General features: G+C 48.8%; 2 protein-coding genes across 2 annotated transcripts in view; both read left to right on the top strand.

The window, feature by feature from the left end:
* Nucleotides 1–435: 435 nt before the first annotated feature.
* Nucleotides 436–12,400, top strand: itgb6 (integrin, beta 6; the record flags this gene model as incomplete). The annotated part of the gene is made up of 15 exons (XM_084447398.1): nt 436–490; nt 1,015–1,094; nt 1,854–2,052; nt 2,215–2,461; nt 2,918–3,083; nt 3,179–3,340; nt 3,635–3,730; nt 3,975–4,064; nt 7,982–8,116; nt 8,801–9,218; nt 9,425–9,647; nt 10,194–10,288; nt 11,263–11,382; nt 11,672–11,838; nt 12,302–12,400. 15 exons carry the CDS (start codon nt 436–438, stop codon nt 12,398–12,400), a joined length of 2,352 nt encoding a protein of 783 aa, XP_084303524.1.
* A 1,125-nt stretch (nt 12,401–13,525) lies between these two features.
* The window catches only part of pla2r1 (phospholipase A2 receptor 1), a gene marked incomplete at both ends in the record, with an annotated part of 32,747 nt that continues 28,772 nt past the window's right edge, over nt 13,526–17,500 (top strand). The window contains 4 exons of the mRNA XM_084446555.1: nt 13,526–13,532; nt 14,790–14,831; nt 16,069–16,449; nt 17,211–17,384. Coding sequence (XP_084302681.1) covers nt 13,526–13,532; nt 14,790–14,831; nt 16,069–16,449; nt 17,211–17,384 — 604 coding nt within the window. The remainder of the gene's footprint in view (nt 13,533–14,789; nt 14,832–16,068; nt 16,450–17,210; nt 17,385–17,500) is intronic.

The raw sequence follows: 17,500 nt of genomic DNA, 5'->3' as shown, positions 1-17,500 counted from the left end.
TTTTTATTTTTTTATCCTATAAACATCTGATTCGAACTAAGCGCTGCTCCTTTCAAAATCCATAGTCTACATAATAATTGTATTCAAATGATGTGATACATAATTATTCCGTTAGTTTAATGAAGTTTAGCCGCTGGTGTGCTGGGTCAGTCCCCCTCTCCTCCCCCGTGGGAGGGCTGGTTCGTGTTGTCTCTCTCTCATGCTCACCTGTACGGAAGTGCTCAGAAAGCTGAACAGGTAAGAATGTCTGAACAGCGCTCCTCTTCAGGTGAGACGGACTTGACTTGGCTGCTCTTGGCTTCTCTGGTTTACTTGCCGGCGACCGAGAATGCAGCTGGAAATCTCAATATGTTCACAAGTAATTGACTATTTGCACTGTGAATACTTGATTTTTTTCATGTTCTTTCATTTCCCTAGCAGTAACCGCGAGGACTAATGGGGCTTGTACTATTAAGCCTTATCCTTCGGTATTGGGTCAACAACGTGGAGGGTAAGAGCACTCATACAGCAGCCTACCCGAGCCTGTTTTTACAGTATTCAGAATTATTTATTGTAGCCAGACAGGTTATCACACACAGGAATTTGTTCTGGACTGTTGGTGCAACAATAAGGCTACTTTACAGTTCAAGGTTACAGCTTAAATGTATCCCTTTTCTAATAGCCTACATTTGGAATGGTAGAAAGCTCAACTTTATTGGTATATTGTATTATTGTACTACTCACTTAACTAAAATGCATGTCAATAACCTTATTACATAGCCTATCTGTTGTTTCTTTAACATGTTGACTATTATTAACACTAATACTAATATCCTCCACCTCCACAATGTGATTTTGCTCCATAACATAGTGAGTTCAACAATCTCTAGATCAAATACAATAAAGTACGCAATAAAAAAAGGAAATAAGTGAAATCTCATTGAGTGAGAGCGTGCTGTCGTGAGAAAGCCTGGTGCTTCTGAAACACGCAGACCGCACTGGCTGACCACTTCTATGTTCCCCGGATCCGTGTAGGGACATGTTCGCCTGGAAGCGCCGTGACTTGTGAAGAGTGTCTCCAACTGGGCCCGCACTGCGCATGGTGTTCACAGGAGGTAGGCCTACACACAACTCAACTAGGTTATATCATAACAGTCATACTGTAGAACTGTTGGATGGCACCATTTTCATTAAAGGAGTAGTTTGGTATTTAGTATTATAAGCCCTGTTATATTTATCATATACAACGGTCCATTTATGTTGACAAATTGTGCACTCTTGAGATATTACTGCTCATTGCATTACTCTCGCATTGCTCATGTCACAGCTAAGTCACAGCGAACCATATAATGGATCTCTATGGGCATATATATGAACCATATAATGGATCTCTATGGGCATATATATGAACCATATAATGGATCTCTATGGGCATATATATGAACCATATAATGGATCTCTTTATCGCATATATAGATATCATTCTGTACTTAGTTGTGACATGAGCAATGAGCACTAATATCTCAAGACTGCACAATTCGTCAAAAATGTTGATGTGGACTGTTGTGTATGATCGTAAATAACCTTCTAACAGGGCTTATCATGCTAAATACCAAACTACTCCTTTAATGTGTAGCCACCACTGTCAGTAAAATATGACTTGTCAAAGATATGAGGTGGGAGTGAAAAATGATCTTGCATGTTGATATATAAATACTTCTCTTCCAGCGTATAACCCGATAACTGTGTCAGCGCAAAATAAAAACAGAAAACACCGCCACCCGTACCGGCAACAACTTCTTCATTGTGTCAAGATTAATTTAAAGGTTAAACCTTCGTCGTCGTCGTTGTTGTTGTTGTTGTTTACCTCTCAGAACTTCACAGACTCGCTGTTGATCAGCGAGCGATGCGATACGCCGGCCGTGCTGAGGCACAGGGGGTGCGTGGGCGACCGGGTGGAGTTCCCCGTCTCCCGCGCCTACGTCCTGCAGGAGAATCCGCTGGGGAAGAGGACCAGGAGCGCCAACAGCACCCAGATCTCCCCGCAGAGAATGGCCCTCAAACTGCGCCCTGGTAGCACTCCCAAATAACGCTGTTTTCATGCCCGTGTTGTTGACTTAAAGTTAAACTCTTTGATAGAGTTTGTGTGTTTAAATAGGAGTGAGATGGTTTTATAATCCTTATAATGTGTATTATCGCCATAGTACAGACACTAATTTAATTCATTTTGGACAGGCAGTGAGATGACCTTCCAGGTCAAAGTACAGCAGACGGAGGACTACCCTGTGGATATCTACTACCTGATGGACCTCTCGGGGTCCATGATCGATGACCTGGAGACCATCAAGGACCTGGGCTCCACCCTCTCCAAGGAGATGGCCAAGCTGACCAGCAAGTTCCGACTGGGGTTCGGCTCCTTCGTGGAGAAACCTGTCCTGCCGTTTATCAAGATCACAGCCGACGAGCTTGCCAACCCCTGCAGGTACGAGGTAGAAAAAACAAAAGCAACACGTGATCTCCACCACGTTCTCTAACCGTCAGGTTGGAATTCCCAGAGCGTGGGAGTGAACTGTTGCCATGCTAAAGAAACCACCAAAGACAAAGATACCATACATTGTTATTAAGAGATAAGATAAGATAAGACTTTATTGACACCCTCAGGGGAAAATTTGGCATTAGAGCATTGAAAAGTACAGAAAGGTTGGGTAGCGAAAAAATACACTAGATAATGGGGCAGCATATAAAAGAGATATCTGGGACTATGTCCATGTTGCTGTCTTTACCCACAATCATACACAGCTACGTCAATAGAAGCAGTGACATAGGTGTAGTAATTCCAAAGTGAGTTGGTTATAGCAAGCTTATTACATAGTAGCAATAGTAATAACATACAGGCTAGAAATACTAGTTTTTAATGTTTGCCTCTGATGTGTGCCAGGAGTGTGGATACCAGCTGTTTGCCCACATTTGGCTACAAGCACGTCTTGCCCCTGACCAGTAGCACGGAGAAGTTCAACCAAATCATCGCCAAACAGCGGGTGTCGGCCAACATCGACGTGCCCGAGTGTGGCTTCGACGCCATCATGCAAGCGGCGGTTTGTGGGGTAAGGTGTCATTTTGCTCGCCGTTCGTCAACAATGGACCCTTGAAAGCGTCGACGATATACAATAGGTATGCTTTTTTTTTCCGGTCTCTTCAGGACAAGATAGGTTGGAGGAACGACTCTATGCGGTTGTTGGTATTTGTCAGCGATGCTGACTCCCACTTTGGCATGGACAGTAAAATGGCGGGGATTGTGATACCCAACGACGGGGAGTGCCATCTAGACGGCAACAATGAATACTCCATGTCTGACCGTTTGGTAAGGAGACCCTGAGTCTAACACACCGAGTCACTACTGTACACACCGAGTCACTACTGTACAGCAGCTCCATATCCACGACGCATGGGATTCATTATTTATACTTAGTCAGGAGTTTTGAGTGACAATTTTCAGGTTAAAATGGCGGCTCTAGTTGACACTTAGGGCCCAGACCTGTGCCTGTTAGGCCTCCTGTTATGTGGCTATTCTATTAAAGATAGCATGTCTTATTACAAATAATAGGATAAAACATCACTGTCTTTGTCCACTTAGAATTGTCTCCTTTGCCTCCAGGAATACCCGACTCTGGGACAGCTCATAGACAAGCTGGTGGAGAACAACATCCTGCTTATCTTTGCCGTGACAGACAACCAGAAACACAACTATGAGGTGAGAACGCTTCCCTGCTTGTCATGTGCTGTTTGTCGGGGGGGAATGAATGAGGTTAGCCGTTACAAAATGGAGAAGCGTTGAAGGAAAGCGTGCCTGTGCATTATTGAGGTTAGCATATTTGATTCTCTAAACACTCTCATTGGACGTGTTCAGACAGGCTTCCCTTTCTTCCCGTTTTCTCTCGCTGTCCCATTTCCTGACGAGGTCGCGGCGAGTCTACCCACATTTATTCTTTCCACAGAACTATGCAAATCTCATACCTGGCGCCACGGTCGGAGTGCTGGAAAGCGATTCAAGGAATATTCTGGAACTGATTGTGACTGCGTATAAAGTAAGAAGAAACACATTAGAGTGTGTGTTTGGTGTGTGTGTGTGTGTGTGTGTGTGTGTGTGTGTGTGTGTGTGTGTGTGTGTGTGTGTGTGTGTTTGCGTGTGTGTGAATGTTCACATGTACGTTTTCCCACATAGCCAGATGTACAGTAAGAGCGTTATTGTGAGTCCATGTTTTATTTCAACCTTTGTTTTTCTTGTGTCCTCAATGAACTATAGCTCTCACTCTCTCTCTATGTCCCCCTCTCTCACTCTCTCTCTCTGTCCCCCTCTCTCACTCTCTCTCTATGTCCCCCTCTCTCACTCTCTCTCTCTCCTTCTCTCTCTCTGTCCCTCTCTCTCCTTCTCTCTCTCTCTGTCCCTCTCTCTCCTTCTCTCTCTCTCTGTCCCCCTCTCTCACTCTCTCTCTCCTTCTCTCTCTCTGTCCCTCTCTCTCCTTCTCTCTCTCTCTGTCCCCCTCTCTCACTCTCTCTCTCACTCTCTCTCTCTGTCCCTCTCTCTCCTTCTCTCTCTCTGTCCCCCCCTCTCTCTCTCTCTCTCTCTCTCTCTCTCTCTGTCCCTCTCTCTCCTTCTCTCTCTCTGTCCCCCCCTCTCTCTCTCTCTCTCTCTCTCTCTCTCTCTCTCTGTCCCCCTCTCTCACTCTCTCTCTATGTCCCCCTCTCTCACTCTCTCTCTCCTTCTCTCTCTCTGTCCCTCTCTCTCCCTCTCTCTCTCTGCCCCCCTCTCTCTCACTCTCTCTCTCCTTCTCTCTCTCTGTCCCCCTCTCTCTCCTTCTCTATCTCTGCCCCCCCCCCCTCCCTCTCTCTTCACGTCCCCTGAGTCTCAGTGTCGGCAGGTCTGTACTCGCCCCAATGTTTGATCCCCTCTCCTCCTCCTCCTCCTCCTCCTCCTCTCCTCCTCCTCTCCTCCTCCTCCTCCTCCTCCTCCTCCTCCTCCTCCTCCTCCTCCTCCTCCCTAGTCTGAGATCCCTCCTGTCTGTCGGTCGAGGGGCAGGTCTACAATCCCTAATCATATTCATCAGACCCCCCCCCCCCTCCTGAGGTCACTAGCGCCCCCCCCCTCCTCTGATGTCACTAGCGCTAGCACTAGCGCTCCCCCCCCCCCCCTGAAGTCACTAGCGCTAGCACTCTTAGTTCCCTTTGCTTTTCCATTAACGTTCAACCAGAACCACGACTCGTTCAAACCCCGTCGGCCGAGCCCCTCGTGAGGGGGGAGGAGCCAGACAGACCTCCGAGCTGCAGTTGAAGTCTGTGATGAGCTGTGATGAGTCTGTGATGAGCTGGTCTGTGATTGGCTGTGGTCTGTGATGAGCTGGAGTCTGTGATGAGCTGTGGTCTGTGATGAGTCTGTGATGAGCTGTGGTCTGTGATGACTGTTCGCCGTCTCATCTGTTATTGTGGGCTACGGCTGAGCTCAAACTGTAAACTTAAGCGCCGTTTTTTTTGTTGTTGTTATTAACCGTTTTTGTTTTGTTTATTTCCAAAAGAGAAGCGAACTACAATAATTAAGAGTTACAATAACACAAAACAAAATTCAAACGGCTTACTAAACCTTTACACCGCTTAAGCACCTTGTGCCACCTCAGACCGCACCTCGGCTCGGGCACGCCGTAAGCCCCGAGGGGAACGATGACAAAGTCTCTGTCAACATCGGTCGGGAGCGCGGCCTGCAGCTGGCGTGAGGTCAGGCGTGCGTCACCATGCCCCCTGACACCCGGCCAGAACCTGACTCACCCTCGCAGACGGGGAGCGAGCTCACGGAACTCAGCTGCGTGCGTGCGTGCGTGCGTGTGTGTGTGTGTGTTTGTGCGCGTGTGTTTGTGTGCGTGCGTGTGTGTGCGTGCGTGTGTGTGTTTGTGTGCGTGCGTGTGTGTGTGTGCGTGCGTGTGTGTGTTTGTGTGCGTGTGTGCGTGCGTGTGTGTGTGTTTGTGCGCGTGTGTGTGTGTGTTTGTGTGCGTGCGTGTGTGTGTTTGTGTGCATACGTGTGTGTGTTTGTGTGCGTGTGTGTGAATTAATGGGAAAGTCCATTATAACCAATGTGGAATTTAAATATATGAGGGTTTCAGACTGCCGACAGTTCGATGTTTCACCATAAAAGGTACAGCGGAAACTAGCAGACCGCATGGTATAGACTGTGTGGTGTAGACTGTGTGGTGTAGACTGTGTGGTGTAGACTGCGTGGTGTAGGCTGTGTGGTGTAGACTGTGTGGTGTAGACTGTGTGGTGTAGACTGCGTGGTGTAGGCTGTGTGGTGTAGACTGTGTGGTGTAGACTGTGTGGTGCAGACTGTGTGGTGTAGACTGTGTGGTGTAGACTGCGTGGTGCAGGCTGTGTGGTGCAGGCTGTGGGGTGTAGACTGTGTGGTGCAGGCTGTGTGGTGTAGACTGTGTGGTGTAGACTGTGTGGTGTAGACTGTGTGGTGTAGACTGTGAGGTGTAGACTGTGTGGTGTAGACTGTGTGGTGTAGACTGTGTGGTGTAGACTGTGAGGTGTAGACTGTGTGGTGCAGGCTGTGAGGTGTAGACTGTGTGGTGTAGACTGTGTGGTGCAGGCTGTGTGGTGTAGACTGTGTGGTGTAGACTGTGAGGTGTAGACTGTGTGGTGCAGGCTGTGAGGTGTAGACTGTGTGGTGTAGACTGTGTGGTGCAGGCTGTGTGGTGTAGACTGTGTGGTGTAGACTGTGAGGTGTAGACTGTGTGGTGCAGGCTGTGAGGTGTAGACTGTGAGGTGTAGACTGTGTGGTGCAGGCTGTGAGGTGTAGACTGTGTGGTGTAGACTGTGTGGTGCAGGCTGTGTGGTGTAGGCTGTGTAGTGTAGACTGTGTGGTGTAGACTGTGTGGTGCAGACTGTGTGGTGCAGGCTGTGTGGTGCAGACTGTGTAGTGTAGACTGTGTGGTGTAGACTGTGTGGTGTAGACTGTGTGGTGCAGACTGTGTGGTGCAGACTGTGTGGTGTAGACTGTGTGGTGCAGGCTGTGTGGTGCAGGCTGTGTGGTGCAGGCTGTGTGGTGTAGACTGTGTGTGTAGACTGTGTGTGTAGGCTGTGTAGTGTAGACTGTGTGGTGTAGACTGTGTGGTGTAGACCGTGTAGTGTAGACTGTGTGGTGTAGACTGTGTAGTGTAGACCGTGTGGTGCAGACTGTGTGTGTAGGCTGTGTGGTGTAGACTGTGTGGTGTAGACTGTGTGGTGCAGGCTGTGTAGTGTAGACTGTGTGGTGTAGACTGTGTGGTGCAGGCTGTGTGGTGCAGACTGTGTGGTGTAGACTGTGTGGTGTAGACTGTGTGGTGCAGGCTGTGTAGTGTAGACTGTGTGGTGTAGACTGTGTGGTGTAGACTGTGTGGTGTAGACTGTGGTGTAGACTGTGTAGTGTAGACTGTGTGGTGTAGACCGTGTGGTGTAGACTGTGTGGTGCAGGCTGTGTGGTGCAGGCTGTGTGGTGTAGACTGTGTGGTGCAGACTGTGTGGTGCAGGCTGTGTGGTGTAGACTGTGTGGTGTAGACTGTGTGGTGTAGACCGTGTGGTGTAGACTGTGTGTGTAGGCTGTGCGTTGCAGACCTACTCAGCTAGCACGCTCGTCACGGTCAGTCCCACGGTGAGCAGCCAGGTTCTGTGTGGGGGTGTTGAATCTAACCTGACACTTGAATAATAACAATCACACTGAGTTGAATCATTTGGCGAATCAACCAGTAAAGAACAGGCTTCGTTATCAGGGCCTCATTCTGACATCTAGAGGCTCCCCAGACCACTGCTGCCAGGGTCCTTCTAGCTGGCTTTCTGTTGCCAACTGACAGGAAAGGTGCCCAAGCACTACTAAACTTGCCTCCCCTCTGGAGGTCATTCTGGAAGTAAAAACATGATATATCTTTGGAGCATTTCCCTGAATGTTATTGTTTGTGTGTTTTTGGGGGGTCTTCCACAGGAGCTCCGTTCTGAGGTCGAGCTGGAGGTGCTTGGAGACACGGAGGACCTGCAGCTGTCCTTCAGCTCCCTCTGCCAGGATGGAAGCGTCCTCCCCGACCTCCGGCGCTGCTCCAACGTCAAGGCGGGAGACACGGTTGGTTCTGGGGTTTTTTGTTAAAAAAAATAAAAAAATAAATTAAAACCAGAACTAGTTTTTTTACTAGAAATTAAAATAAAGAATAAATATAACTATTCAATATTAAAGGGATAGTCTGGAGTGATACTTCACATTATCTACGAATGTAAACACAGGCACTACATTCAGTAGGTAACATATCACTCCACCTTCCTACCGTATTTCCATAGAGAAAATAGGTCCCCACAAAGTAAATGAGTCAAATGAGTCAAAAATAATGGAATAAACACTCTAAACACAGACTCCTTATATTTGATTTGCTTTGGGCGGACTATGAAGTGTTTAAGTTTAAGTTTGGTAGTGGATGCTAGCCTGTACCATTGCATTGTGCTAGCATTAGCAATGCTGCCCAAATGAGGGCCAGCATGGAAACAATCAAAAATGATCGACATAATGGCTGTAAATGCGGCCTGATGTGCAAAATTCCAGACTATCCCTGTAATACAGTGACTGACTTAATCAAATGCAGCCAATGGTCAGTGAGGTCAGCACAAAATTAGTCAATAGGCCGCCGCCGACGACAATATCCTAACTGCTTACAAGTCATGTTAACTGTTGACATGGGCTAACTTATAATGTCAGCATCACAACCGATACACAGTCGGCCGCATCCTTACCCAACGTTCCCAAACCTCCCGTTAGGTGTCCTTCAACGTGACCGTGGAGCTGCCGGCGTGCGTGTCCGGACCGCAGCACTTCCTCCTCAAACCCGTGGGCTTCCAGGACTCCCTGGAGGTGGACCTGGAGTCGCTGTGCTCCTGCGACTGCCGACGGACCCCTGACCTCAACAGCAGCCTGTGCACCGAGGGCCGGGGGTCTCTGGTGTGCGGCGTGTGCCTGTGCGCCCCGGGGTACGTGGGGTCAAAGTGCGAGTGCACGGAAGGGGCCGCCCTGGTCAGTGACTGCCGGGCGGGCGAGCAGCAGGACGCGTGCAGCGGTCAAGGGGAGTGCTACTGCGGCCAGTGCGAGTGCCACCCGTCCAGTTTCGGCCGCGTGTACGGGCCCTACTGCGAGTGCGACGACTTCTCCTGCGTGCGCTTCCGCGGCGAGCTCTGCGGAGGTGCGTGACCACTTCCTGTTTACTCCAGGAAGTAAACTGCCTGTAACTAACTAACTAACTAAACTCCTGTTTACTCGCTCATTTACATAATTTATCTGCGTTTGTGCATTGGTACGCGTCCGGGTGTGCGTTCTCCATTTTAACGTGTACCGTCTGTGTGTGTCTGTGTGTGTGTGTGTGTGTGTGTGTGTGTGTGTGTGTGTTAGGCCACGGCGAGTGCGACTGCGGGGAGTGTGTGTGTCAGAGCGGATGGACCGGAGAGTACTGTAACTGCAGCGCCAGCACGGAGGCGTGTGCGCGGGAGGGCGGGGCGCTGTGCAGCGGCAGGGGCAGGTGTGTGTGCGGGAGGTGTGTGTGCTCCGTGCCCGGAGCCTCCGGCGACGCCTGCGAGAGGTGCCCGACCTGCGGAGATACCTGCAGCTCGGCCAGGTAAGGGACACGCGCTCGTAGGTATCCCCGCGGACCTACAAGAGGACCCATTGACGCAATTAGCCATTTTGATATGTGTATTATTACTAGGGGTGAATGTTATTGCGTTTTTATTTATATAGGTGCTGTTGAAGTGTAATATTGGGTGTATTTCTGACCATAGGGTCCTTCTCTTGGACTAAAAAGGTTGTTTTCATCTCGAGGCTCTGAGCACAGGGATATCAGTTTCCTGCTGTCTTGTTTGCAATTGTTGGTTCTATCCTGGAGGCATCGAAAGACTAGGCAACTAACGCCCCCTAACACTGGGTTGAATGATATCCTTTCTGCCTTGTAGACGACCACACAGACATCATCTATTTGACACCACAGAGAGAGAGAGAGAGAGAGAGAGAGAGAGAGAGAGAGAGAGAGAGAGAGAGAGAGAGAGAGAGAGAGCAGCCTTGGGAACACTGAGAAGTGGCCAAAACTTTGCAGTCTCTCTCTGTGAATATAAATTCCTCTTTCCTGGGGACTCAGAGGTGTGTGTGTGTGTGTGTGTGTCCACAGGACCTGTGTGGAGTGCTATTTAAGAACAGAGGAGAGCCCTGAGGAGTGTGTCCACAAGTGCAATGTCCCCACTGTCTCTTTCAACGATACCACAGGTAAATATTATATCACACAATCTTTTCTTTCCCCGCTGTAGGAAGTCATACCTGAATGGTGGCTAACGTGAGGAATGTCTATGGGAATCAACGCCTGGAAAGACAGAATTCCTTCACAAGTTCTGTTGATCAAATGAGTGAGAAAAAAAGTTCCTTGAACCTTGTCCTCACGATACATTTTTTTCCCATGACTCCACCTGAACTATTCGCCTAATCTCTCCTGATTTCGTTTGCCCAGCGTGGTTTTATAGGGAGCTAAACAAACGAGCACGCTAAGTTCCCCCATGGGTCATCGCACCGGAAGGAAGCTAAACAGACTAGCACGCTAAGTTCCCCCATGGGTCATCGCACCGGAAGGAGGCTAAACAGACTAGCACGCTAAGTTCCCCCATGGGTCATCGCACCGGAAGGAGGCTAAACAGACTAGCACGCTAAGTTCCCCCATGGGTCAGGGAGCCGGAGGTATGCTGATGTGCACCGACTCAGGTGTCGCTCTGTACCCTTCTACCTCTCCAACAGAACACTATCTCTCTGCTTTCCTGACGCCGGACAATAGAGAACATATTATTTACCTTGTCGTACAGACAGGGCTATTGTGGCAGCAGAGAATACCAAAGGACCTCAGGTTCTCCTTAAAGACGGGTTGAGTTTGAACCCAGTCGCCCCAATGCAAGCCGAGCGGTTTATCAGATCGTCGGCGAAGATGTTCAGGACTCAGATGAGAAGGACAAAGGTGTGGGGCCCGCACTGATGCACACAGGCGCGCGCGCACACACACACACACACACACACACACCACACCGAATAGACAAAGAGAGATCTTAGCCTTTGATATGGAAATCATATTGGCAGCATAGAAGAGCCGGAGCTATCTTCTTACACAACGCTACAATAGCAGAGCGGGAGGGAAGGGGATAAACAGCCTCAGTCGTTTCATCTTTACGAACGCCGCACGTCCGCGTCTCCTCCCGCAGAGTTCGACGAGAGCCAGGCCATGGCGTGCACGCTCAGGAGGGACAACGGCTGCCTCATCTCCTTCAGCGTGGTGGTGGCCGGCGATGCCGGGACCACCGTCTACGACCTCAGAGTGTACGGTGAGTAGGGTTGGAAAATTCCGGGGAATATTCACAAACTTCCCACAGGAATTAATGGGAATTTATTAACGGGAATAAACTGGAAAATGTAATTTATTCCCATTCATTTCCATAAATTCCTGTTGGGGTTGCGAATGTTGCAACCCCTAACGGTAAGACCTATACTCACACAGGCCAGAATCACCTCAGGCTTTTTACACAGGTGAACACTTAAGTTTGACGAACGTTACATTGAACAAATTCCCTTCCATGTGCTGCCCCCCCACACCCCCCCCCCCCCACCCCCCAGACTGTCCGGAGCCTCCCAACATAGCCATGATCGTACTGGGGGTCTCCCTGTCCATCCTGACCATTGGCCTGATCCTGCTGGGCGTGTGGAAGCTTCTGGTTTCTGTCCACGACCGCAAAGAGGTGGCCAAGTTCGAGGCCGAGAGGGCAAAGGCCAAATGGCAGTCGGTAGGCTCCCCCCCTCCACTCATTGATTCATTATCACATTACATTACATTAGTCATTTAGCAGACACTTTTATCCAAAGCCACTTACAATAATTGCATTTCACATAGGTAGTCAGTGTACTACTACTCGCCATAACTCACAAGATTCTGTACCATTTTGCATAATTTTTAAAGGTATGGAGACAATATGACTTTTAGAAGATATGCAAGTCTGTCTCTTACAATCTCTCTGGTGGGTTCAGTGTCATATCATATATCAACATATCAAGTCTACCTCTAATGATTGTTTTTACTTTACCCCGCCCCAGCCCATCGTGTGCCATTTGCTATGATGATTATGATATCCATGAAGATGAAATCAGTCTTTATTTAAAGATCTTAAGGGATAAAAGTCAGTGGGCCAAACTTTTTTTCTTCCAAATAGGCTGTTTTGGAATGAACCATTTTGTTTCTTCTCCTCACAGGGAACCAACCCCCTGTTCAGAAGCTCGACGTCGACGTTTAAAAACGTCACTTATAAGAACACTGGACGAGAAAAAGTGATTTCAATGGACCGCTACTGATGAATGGACACACAGTAATGAATGGACCGCTACTGATGAATTGACACAGTAATGATCAGCTGTTCAGTGCACTGATGTCTGTAAACGTTTGGCTACGGACACGTGGAGGCCTACTGTGCATGTTCTTGAATAGTGTGTGTGTGTTTGTGTGTGAGAGAGAGAGAGATAGTGTGTGTGTGTGTGTGTGTGAGAGAGAGAGAGATAGTGTGTGTGCGAGAGAGATATAGAGATAGTGTGTGTGTGTGTGTGTGTGAGAGAGAGAGATAGTGTGTGTGCGAGAGAGCGAAAGAGAGATAGTGTGTGTGTGAGAGAGAGAGAGCGAGAGAGATAGTGTGTGTGTGTGAGAGAGAGAGAGATAGTGTGTGTGAGAGAGCGAAAGAGAGATAGTGTGTGTGTGAGAGAGAGAGAGCGAGAGAGATAGTGTGTGTGTGTGTGAGAGAGAGAGAGAGAGAGAGATAGTGTGTGTGAGAGAGCGAAAGAGAGATAGTGTGTGTGAGAGAGCGAAAGAGAGATAGTGTGTGTGTGAGAGAGAGAGAGCAAAAGAGCGATAGTGTGTGTGTGAGAGAGAGATAGTGTGTGTGAGAGAGCGAAAGAGAGATAGTGTGTGTGTGAGAGAGAGAGCGAAAGAGAGATAGTGTGTGTGTGAGAGAGAGAGCGAAAGAGAGATAGTGTGTGTGTGTGTGTGTGTGTGTATGTGTGCGTATGTGTGTGTGTGTGTGTGCGTGTGTGCACAGACAATAAATGGTCTGTGGCCTACTGTATATTGTTCAGAGATGCTGTGCTGATTAAACCAGCAGAACACCTCGGATGTCTCGCACTTAGCGTCCATACTGATGACATTGCTGCTGGTTGATTTCCTCTGTTTGAACACTGGGCTCTCTTCTTTTCTCCTTTAAATACTGTAGGGTTTTGGGTCTAGGCTTGGTGCTCCGTGAAAGGAAGGCCACTGCAATACTGTATCATGTCTTTTGAATGTTTTGGATTCATCGAGGCTGAGCCTTGAATAATCTGCTAAACTGGAATAATTTCTATGTTGTGACGCAGTAATAAAGTTGACCTTTGCGTTAAGTTAAGCGAATTTTTGTTTTTATTGACAGTAGCCTATTAGTATGCTTCAATTCACGAATGTTAGGTACAAAATGTAGTCTATTGAGTTGTTTTCATTCAAAGTTCAGAGATATTGTTGCGAGCTGCCGGCTGGTTCCAGCTAGGAACCCGTCTAGAGAGGTTCTGTGTTCTTTATTACCCGGCTGGTCCGCCCAGCTAGGAACCCGTCTAGAGAAGTTCTGTCTTTATTACCCGGCTGGTCCGCCCAGCTAGGAACCCGTCTAGAGAAGTTCTGTGTTCTTTATTACCCGGCTGGTAGGAACCCGTCTAGAGAGGTTCTGTGTTCTTTATTACCCGGCTGGTAGGAACCCGTCTAGAGAGGTTCTGTGTTCTTTATTACCCGGCTGGTAGGAACCCGTCTAGAGAGGTTCTGTGTTCTTTATTACCTGGCTGGTCTAGGAACCCGTCTAGGAGGTTCTGTGTTCTTTATTACCCGGCTGGTAGGAACCCGTCTAGAGAGGTTCTGTGTTCTTTATTACCTGGCTGGTCTAGGAACCCGTCTAGGAGGTTCTGTGTTCTTTATTACCCGGCTGGTAGGAACCCGTCTAGGAGGTTCTGTGTTCTTTATTACCCGGCTGGTAGGAACCCGTCTAGGAGGTTCTGTGTTCTTTATTACCCGGCTAGGAACCCGTCTAGAGAGGTTCTGTGTTCTTTATTACCCAGCTAGGAACCCGTCTAGGAGGTTCTGTGTTCTTTATTACCCAGCTGGTAGGAACCCGTCTAGAGAGGTTCTGGGTTCTTTATTACCCAGCTAGGAACCCGTCTAGGAGGTTCTGTGTTCTTTATTACCCAGCTGGTAGGAACCCGTCTAGGAGGTTCTGTGTTCTTTATTACCCGGCTGGTAGGAACCCGTCTAGAGAAGTTCTGTGTTCTTTATTACCCAGCTAGGAACCCGTCTAGGAGGTTCTGTGTTCTTTATTACCCAGCTAGGAACCCGTCTAGGAGGTTCTGTGTTCTTTATTACCCAGCTAGGAACCCGTCTAGGAGGTTCTATGTTCTTTATTACCCAGCTAGGAACCCGTCTAGGAGGTTCTGTGTTCTTTATTGCCCCGCGGAGAGCAGACGGACCCTGTGACGTCGCGCCGCCCCGAACCTGCACAAAGTAGAGAAAAACAAAAGAGACTTTGAAAATCTGGGAATGTCCGATCCCTTAATTACCTTCTTATACTGCAACTTGCCGTCGAAATGAGAATACATTTATCTCGATGTATCGAATTTCTGCCAGTGTTGTTTTCTTTCTTTGCCCTATTTTTCGTGAATCGTTCCGCCTGTGTCAATGAAGAAGATGAAGTGCTGGGGGAAAAACAACTTTCTGAACTGTACAGTAAGTTTATTCAGTCCATATAAAACCCTTAATGAGTGTGTCCACTGCGTTACTGCAGGAGAGCCGTCATGCATGTCGGGATGGAAGAAGTTAGTGATTTATCAGCCCTATAACTCGATTCCATAAATTGTTTGGTTACAGTCGCCGAGCCGAACCGTGAATATTCCGCACCATGGCTGATGATGGACGCTTTATCCAGGATAGACTCAGCATAAACTAGGCTACTCTTCTAAAAGTTCATCGCATGGCCTATACAAACATTTTTAGCTTTTGCTCCGTGTTTGACCAAGGCTGAAACTTTGAAAAAGTTAAAACTTTCTCTCTCTCTCTCTCTCTCTCTCTCTCTCTCTCTCTCTCTGTGTCTGTGTGTCTGTCTGTGACATAAACATATTCTGCGCATTTGGGCATGTTCTGTCTGTCCCTATAAAACAGAGTAGGATGACCTCAAGTCAACTCTTACCTATGTTCCTAATGGTGATGCCAGTCATATATCAGTGTTGTACTGGTGGGTCACACACCACCAGCCTACTACGGAATCAGTTGCTTTAATACAAAGAACAAGAAACGGCCCCTCTTTGAAATATCAGTTAGAAATAGAATCTCCTTGAATTTCACTGTCAACCATTGAATATCACTGGCATTTTTCGAGAGTCATGTCCTTTGTGTGATAATGCCTCAGTTTCCCTGTCCGAGCCCTTAGAACCACAATGCCCCCCTCAAGGCTTTCTGCTGTCTGAGATATCATGCTCTACAGGTACCAGGGATATCTGAGCCAGAAGCACTAACCTGTCCAGTACTCCACTGGGTTTCAATGGGTCTGATGATGGTGTGATAACATTTTCTGTCGTCGTTTTACTTGTTGTCTGGGAAGGGGGGAGGCGGGGCTGAATGCCATAGGATAGCTTTTAACATAGGAAGTGCGTTTTCATTCATCTGCCCCCCCCCCCACTCTCACACACACACCTTCATACTTCCATCCTGATCCGGCTGTGGCCCAGGAGGTAGAGCGAGCCGTCCAATCCCCAATCCCGGCTCTTCCTGTCCACATGTCAAATTGTCCTTGGGCGAGACACTGAACCCCAAATTGTTCCCAGTGAGCAGGCCGTCACCTTGCATGGCCGCCGCCGCTGGTGTGTAAACGTGTGTGTGAACGGGTGAATGAGAGGCCTTCATTGCGCTTTGGATAAAAGCGTCAGTCCTCTTACCGTTGTCTCCCTCCCTCTCAACCCTCCCCCAGACAAGGGCGTGTTCATCCTGGAGAGCTCTCAGCTGAAGCGCTGCGTCAGCTCCGACCGGTCCAACCTGGTTCTGGAGAGCTGCGAGCGCCCCACGCGGCGCATGCTCTGGAAGTGGGTCTCGCGCCACCGTCTCTTCAACCTGGGCACTAGCCTCTGCCTGGGCCTCAACGTCAGCGACGCCACGCAGCCGCTGGGCACCTTCGAGTGCGACTCGCCCCTCCGCACCCTGTGGTGGCGCTGCCACGGCAACACGCTATACGGCGCCTCCCAGCTGAAGCTGTCGGTGGCCGGGCGCCTGGTGGTGGTCAAGAGGGCGTCGTACCATCAGTGGAGGAGGTACTCGACCCCGGGGGAGGGGCCGTGCGCTTACCCGTACGAAGGTGAGTGGATGTGGGGTAGCCGGTCGGTGTGTGTGTGGGGTAGCCGGTCGGTGTGTGTGTGGGCTAGCCGGTCGGTGTGTGTGTGGGGTAGCCGGTCGGTGTGTGTGTGGGGTAGCCGTTCGGTGTGTGTGTGGGGTAGCCGTTCGGTGTGTGTGTGGGGTTGCTCTGTGCGCAGGACACCTCCTTATACTAACTCAAGATGACTAAGTACACTTTCACCTCCTTATACTAACTCAAGATGACTAACTACACTTTCACCTCCTTATACTAACTCAAGATGACTAACTAACCTTTCACCTCCTTATACTAACTCAAGATGACTAACTAACCTTTCACCTCCTTATACTAACTCAAGATGACTAACTAACCTTTCACCTCCCTGTACTAACTCAAGATGACTAACTACACTTTCACCTCCTTATACTAACTCAAGATGACTAACTACACTTTCACCTCCTTATACTAACTCAAGATGACTAACTACACTTTCACCTCCTTATACTAACTCAAGATGACTCACTACACTTTCACCTCCTTATACTAACTCAAGATGACTAACTACACTCACCTCCTTATACTAACTCAAGATGACTAACTAACCTTTCACCTCCTTATACTAACTCAAGATGACTAACTACACTCACCTCCTTATACTAACTCAATATGACTAACTACACTCACCTCCTTATACTAACTCAAGATGACTAACTACACTAACGCTCAAGTTCTTCTCTGTAACCCTGACCCCTGACCCCCTGTAGAGATCCACACCCTGCTGGGGAACGCCCACGGCATGCCCTGTGCCCTCCCCTTCAAGTACAACAACAAGTGGTTCTCCGAGTGCACGTCCGACGGTCGCGAGGACCTCCATCACTGGTGCTCCACCACCAGCCGCTACGACCAGGACGAGAAATGGGGCTTCTGTCCCAGTCAAGGTACATACACCACACACACACATGCACGCATGCACGCACACACACGGTGAGTTTCTTGTCTTTGAAATTGAGAGTTTAACATGTGTTTTGAATGATTTTTCACGGTGCCCACCCAC

Source organism: Borostomias antarcticus, assembly GCF_949987555.1.
Source record: "Borostomias antarcticus genome assembly, chromosome: 12".
Taxonomy (NCBI): Eukaryota; Metazoa; Chordata; class Actinopteri; order Stomiiformes; family Stomiidae; genus Borostomias; species Borostomias antarcticus.
The sequence above is the reverse complement of the archived record's forward strand: the minus strand, read 5'-3'. Positions and strand labels throughout refer to the sequence as shown.